Source organism: Limulus polyphemus, unplaced genomic scaffold (genome assembly GCF_000517525.1).
Source record: "Limulus polyphemus unplaced genomic scaffold, Limulus_polyphemus-2.1.2 Scaffold3218, whole genome shotgun sequence".
NCBI classification, from domain to species: Eukaryota; Metazoa; Arthropoda; class Merostomata; order Xiphosura; family Limulidae; genus Limulus; species Limulus polyphemus.
The window spans coordinates 58,108-65,011 of NW_013668828.1; the positions used below are offsets into that span (position 1 = coordinate 58,108).

The following is a 6,904-nucleotide window of genomic DNA, read 5'->3' on the forward strand; positions in this document are numbered from 1 at the left end:
TGCGACATACCACTGGTCTCCTGTAGGGTGCAGAAATCTACGTAGTGACAAAACCAATTTGGAAAATAAAGCTGGTGGAATCATGGCATCTGGTTTCAGTGTACTAATCTTCTGCTTAAAGTCATCCAAACCCAGACCAACGGAAGGTAACGTGTCCTGGATGCTGAGCAGAGTATGAAGTTCTCTCTCTTCCAGACCTGGAAGTTGAGTGAAACAATTATTTTCGCTCAGAGAAATAAAAGAAACACAAGTAAGAATATTAAACATCATTAATTATGTCAATTAACTGTGATATATTTTACAAAAAAAAACTAACTCAAGCAATTGTATTTATCAAAGGCAAGACATTAAAAAACATATATTGAAACAAATGTGACATACCTACTTCTGTAATCCTACATACTATCTGAATAAACCATATTAGGCCCATAACTAGTGTGTGATCTTGAGTGGATTAATCTGATTATGATATAAATTATTCATATCTATTTTTCATCTTTACATTAACTTAAAATCTAATTATATTTCAGTCATTTATATTTATATATTAGCATGTTTGATGTATACATGTGTATGTATTTCTGTTTACATAAAGTTCATATTTCAATGTTAAAGCCTTTGATCCTGTATCTCAGACTTTTTATGGGGACATCTGAAATTACTTAGTTTCAAAAAATTTGATCTGAATCAAGAGCACCAAATCATATATAAAATAAAAGCTATAATTGAAATGTTCAGATTCCGAATTTCGTTTCCATGCATATCTTATAAATGTCTGTTTGTAATGAAAAAAATAAGCTGCTATCCCTAATTTTGATTCCCTCTCAATCATAATTTTCATTTTTGGGAGTAGAAATATTTAAACTTATCACCTACATAGATAAAATCTTGTCAAATAACTTTGAAAAGGTGAATTTTTGAAGTTGATTGTTTTGTAAACTGTAAAAGTCAACTGACTGCATTTTTATTTTAGATCTTCCAAGTTTTAAAGCTAACAAAATCATAAATATATGATCTGACGGCTGGGAGTATTTCTTCTTCACAACGTAGATGTTATAGATTTCCTTTCTTCCTAATATGGTTTGTTTTGTTTTGAATTTTGCGCAAAGCTACACGAGGGCTATCTGTCCCTAATTTAGCAGTGTAAGACTAGAGGGAAGGCAGCTAGTCATTGTCACCCACAGCCAACTCTTGGGCTACCCTTTTACCAATAAATAGTGGGATTGATCATCACAATATAACCCATCCACAGCTGAAAGAGCGAGCATGTTTGATAGGACGAGGATTTGAACCCATGATCCTTATATGAAATGTCAATTTATGAAATTTTAGTCGTTATGTGAGAACCTTTTGTTGCTAATATACATTCAAATAGTCTAAATATAACATGGTTTTGCATTTTCTGTAGGTTATGTACAGGTAATAGAATTTTTTATTTCTTTTCCTGCTTTTTTTTGTTTATTTTGATCAAGTAACTAATTTGACAATTCCTTTTTTCTTTCAGACTCTTCTGATTATAATTTGAAATTGTGGAATCTCACAGTGGACTTCACCTCAGCATCAACTTAAAAGGTTAGTAGAGATCTTTTGGGAATACAGGGATAACTTTTATACAAAATAAGATATAGTAATATTACTTTTAATGACACATATTAAAGCTATTATATTGCAAAATGTCTTTTGAAAAAGTTGGCAAGTGCATTAGATCACGAGTTCTCAAACTGGGGCCACACAAGAATGTTAGGGAAGCTATAGCAAATACACAATACCATTAAGTTATTCATTATCTATAGATTTATATGGTGAGGGGGTCTCAGTCAAAATGCATAATGTTTTGGGGGGGATCAGGCCTTGTGCTGAGAAAATTTGAGAACCCCTGATTATGCCTGTGATTGTATTACTGCTAATAAGCATATGTAAAATAAAGCTTTCAGATTAATGATTATCAGCCTGTTGCAAAATGGTATAATATAGAGCTATGTCAAATAATGGTTTTTATTACACTTTAAATTGTAAAATTATCATGAGAATTTAAGTTAGGTTCAAACATAGTCAATGGTTATCATGTTTCATATGTCTGTTTTTCAGATATGATATTGCTTATGGGTTATAAATTTTTACAAATGTAAATGTAGAATTGGCCAGAATAATGCCTCCTGGCTGGAGTGTGTTGATGATGTTTCACATAACTAATGAAGTTTTTCAATCAGTAAAAATAGCAAAGTAACATATTAACTACATACTAGCTTAATTATAAAAAAATATGTAAGATACTGTAGTTCTGACCATAAGGTGTTAATGCCAAGTACAGAAAAGCCATCTGAACCAGCTGAAGACCATGTTCTTTCTCTATATTCTGTACCATTTCTTGTAATAATGATGGTAATGTTTGAGGCAAGCTTCTTAACTGGGCAGTAAGCTAGGAAAATAAATACAACAGTAAATGTACATCCTTCTCAGATTGACATAAACAAGAAAACAGAATGCCCTTAATGACTGTAGTTGTACTTTTAACCATATGTGTGAGTATATATATATATATATAAATGAACAAAATCAAGACCCAAAACCAAAAATTAAATTATGCTGCATAAATGAAAAGGGTTTTGGAGGTGACTGTGGAAGTTCTACTATATTGGTGGCTGGAATGCCAACCTCAGGGTAAGTTTATGTTACTTCGCCCCCCCCCCCCCAACGGGGTAGTACCTTACTCAGGAGGTAAGTTTATATTACTTACCCCCCCCCCCAAGAGGTAGTACCTTATTTCTTTTAATTAATTAATTTTTTTCTTCTACTTTTGAGAGCAGTCACCTTCCCACAACTGTCTGCAGACAGTGAAGGGTGATATAGATGTGGAGCTTGAGCTCCCACATCTTGCTCTCCTAATTTCTAATTATTTTGATTATTTGATTTTATTTTTACAAATTTCTTTATGCGAGACTGGCTAATGGAGGTTAAGACTGACAGACAATGTATCCACACCACAATGTGGGTCCTTTTTTCACAGTCACCTCCAAAACCCAAGGCACATTTTATATCCCACATTATAGTCTGCACCTTTAATTTATGTAGTGACTTCAACTGAATTTTTGTTTGGTCTTGTTTTTGTTCATTTAAATGTCATTTATCAAAGGTTTGGAGTTGCTGTTTTTAATGCAGTCCTTCCTTTTGATTTGATTTTGCTTGATTGTTTAAGTATTAATTTTCTATATATATATGCTTACTTCACAGTATTTTCTTAACTCCTCCACTCCCAAACTATGTAACCTTTGTTTTAGCTTTCAAGAGCATGATATTAACCACATCTAAGCTTGGAAGAAAGGGCATTCCCCTTCAAATTTCCCAAAGTTTACCAATTTCAATTTTCTTGTTTTTTTTATTGTGTATCTAGAAGTAAGCCTAACACTTGGACAGTTGTTTATCTATAAAATTGGAAGTGAAATAGTTATGAAATTACATAGATCCACAGTTCAGTCCATAATGCTAGTGCTTCAACCTCTTGTAAACACTCATTTTAAATCACCTGTGATGTGTAAGTTTGACTAAAAATATATTAAAAACATACATTTACAAATAAAAACTTATTACTAAGACCTAAAAGATAGACTAAAACTTTGTTACTGCAAAATAAAAGTTGGAATTTCTTTGTTTGCTTCAGTTCCTATGTATATACCTTCCCATTTCAGAGTAAATTAGTATAAATCTTTTGCAGCATATCCTCGACTTTTCGGCAAATTATGGCCATGTAATTTGGGATATGTACTTCAACCTCATATGAAAATCTTGACTTTCTTATTCACTGAAGCCCATTCTTCACAGCTTTTTGGTTACGTAGCTAAACTATATCTATAATTTACTGTTTTTCTCTAATTCTTAGTTATAGCCATAACAAACTACTAAAACGTTATGGGAAAATGGTTCATCTATATATTAAGTTAAATGTCCAAAGGCAATCTATACCTAACTATAATAAACCACAATATATGGTTCAGGTGTGAAGGATCTGAATCACTGGGATATTTCTAGACAAAAACATTGGTTTATCAGATAAGGAGAAACTATAAATTAGTGTTTATTTTACATCTCAAAGCAATGAAGTAATTAAATTTTGATCATTAAATGTTTCACACATAGAAGATATCTATGCATTTTCTACTACTTTTTATCAAAACAGAAATGTACACACTTTTAACCCTAAAACTTTATAATTAAATTGATAAAATAGCTATAAATGATAACTTTAGACACAATTTTAGTATCTCTTAAGTTTGTTAAAATTTTACCCATAAAAGTATAGTTATTTTAACCCTAACAGTAAACTTTAGGGTGTCTATAAAAATTTTATGCCACTTACATTTTCATAACCTCCAAAAGCTCGGAGCTCCTCACAGGCTAAGGAGAGATACAAAGGCTGAGATGCATCACTCTTACTGACCAGTAGTAGCATTTGATTATTAAATGGGCTTTCATCCAGGGACTTGCGATACGGCTCAAGTAGCATAGTAACAACACTTTTACGTTCTGACAAACAAAGCTGTTTCAGTGAAATGAACATTACAGAAGAACCTGCTTTCATTCTATCTAAAAAGGTGCAATATGTAGAAGAATCTTCTGATACACTACAGACTATTTTCACTCCCTGCCAAAACAAAAAGTCAGAGAAATGACATCAAAAACGTTTTAATTTTTTTAACAGGGACAAAATACATATCAAATGCTTCTTTCTGAGTTGTAATATTTCTTTCACACATCTATTCACAGATTAGTCCTATTTGAAAATAAGGATGAAACAAATGATGTATCATCGAAACGAACACTATCTTCACCTATCTATCTATGTGAATGTATTTATAATGTTTTTTTTTTATATTAGTTGACACTTAATATTGAAGTGCTAGTATTAAAAAACAAATTTAAAAATTGCAATCTGACTGCAAAAACATTAAATCTATTGGGTAAAGTTTGAAGATATAGATATTTACAGCACTTAAAATACATGTAGTGTTCACAAGCACACCCCTAATTGAACAGTTATTCAATACCAAAATTAAACAATTTGAAGGGATGATGGGTAGATTCTACATACAACAGATTAATCAATTTAAAACTATATCATTCTCTTTCAAATTTGATACTGTATTTTCTCTCTCTCTCTCTACAGGTAGTATAAAGTGCTTAACAAGCATTTGGTATCAACACATCCAAAATTTATTTGAAAAAAAACAACAACATGCTTACACAAATTGTGTATTGTATAACAATTTATTCAAATGTCTAGGCCAGTATAAGAAAGTCAAGGTAACTGTACACTTATACGTACTGCTGCACATTATATACTTCGCATAAAACCTGACATTAGCACCCGTCCTGTCATTGGTAATGAGTAAAAGTTTGATATGGACAAGACAATTTTTGTTTTTTTAACACATCTAAACAATTAAGTAAATATTTTCAAGGTAAATTTTATATTAATCATGGATCTCTTTAACAATTTAGTTCATGTTTTGCATGATTGTAAACAAAAACAAGTATCTGTAAAGATTTTTGACAATGACGACAAAAAATAAATACAGGGATTTTCAAATTATATTGCCCAATTAACTTATATTTTTTGCTAGGCAATACCTTAAGCATATAATCTTAATATAGTATTGTCAAACTTGAATAAAAGAGGGTAAGAGTGTTCTGTTATTTATCATCCTTAATCTAATCATTATTAATCTAAGTATAATACAGTAAACAATTTCATGTTGTTGTGGAAACAAGAGTATGTGTTTATTACCCACAACAGTTTGTTTTACAACCATGTAGTGAGATATAATGTTTTCATAAAATACTGTTTTTACATATTATCTCATGTTGTGGAAACAAGAGTGTGTGTTTATTACCCACAACAGTTTGTTTTACGTAAAAACAGTATTTTATGAAAACATTATATCTCACTACGTGGTTATATTATCTCATGTTGTGGAAACAAGAGTATGTGTTTATTACCCACAACAGTTTGTTTTACAACCACGTAGTGAGATATAATGTTTTCATAAAATACTGTTTTTACATACTATCTCATGTTGTGGAAACAAGAGTATACGTTTATTACCACAACAGTTTGTTTTACAACCACGTAGTGAGATATAATGTTTTCATAAAATACTGTTTTTACATATTATCTCATGTTGTTGAATATGAGTTTTGCTTGCAACTAATCAGCAGTTTCCCTTGCACTAGTTCAAGAGATTATGAAAATAATAGTAATGTTAGTGTATCATGACAAAGTATGAAATATATAGTTTTGCTGTGAAAATGTTGCATGTGTCATATTGTCAGTGTGTTGTGAAAAACTAAAAGTATGGTTTTATTATGGATTTCTTCATCACAAAATAATACTTTGCAACTCAATGTGTGTTTTGAAACTTACATGTGTCAGTAAATTTTTAGCTACTACAGATTAAAAATTCACACATTAACCACTATTCCACATTCAGCCTATAAAAAAAATCAATTAATTCAAGTAAAGTTTATATTTACTGTATAAAACTAACTTCTTGTGAGAAATTTAGTGAATAAACCTATGAGGTTGACTAAAGCAGAAATTTGCTTTATAAAATACAATTTACACTTCTTACAAGTAAAGTTTATATTTACTGTATAAAACTAACTTCTTGGGAGAAATTTGGTGAATAAATCTATGAGGTTGACTAAAGCAGAAATTTGCTTTATAAAATACAATTTACACTTCTTACAAGTAAAGTTTATATTTACTATATAAAACTAACTTCTTTGGAGAAATTTAGTGAATAAACCTATGAGGTTGACTAAAGCAGAAATTTGCTTTATAAAATATAATCTACACTTCTTACAAGTAAAGTTTATATTTACTGTATAAAACTAACTTCTTTGGAGA

The 6,904-nt window shown here is 30.6% G+C and overlaps 1 protein-coding gene across 1 annotated transcript in view; it reads right to left on the minus strand.

Moving 5' to 3' along the window:
- LOC106468913 (telomerase protein component 1-like) overlaps positions 1-6,904 on the minus strand; it is a 101,432-nt gene that overhangs the window by 48,329 nt on the left and 46,199 nt on the right. Inside the window, exons 26-28 of the mRNA XM_022397317.1 lie at positions 4,355-4,639; positions 2,287-2,419; positions 11-197 (exon numbers count right to left, since the gene is read on the minus strand). Coding sequence (XP_022253025.1) covers positions 11-197; positions 2,287-2,419; positions 4,355-4,639 — 605 coding nt within the window. The remainder of the gene's footprint in view (positions 1-10; positions 198-2,286; positions 2,420-4,354; positions 4,640-6,904) is intronic.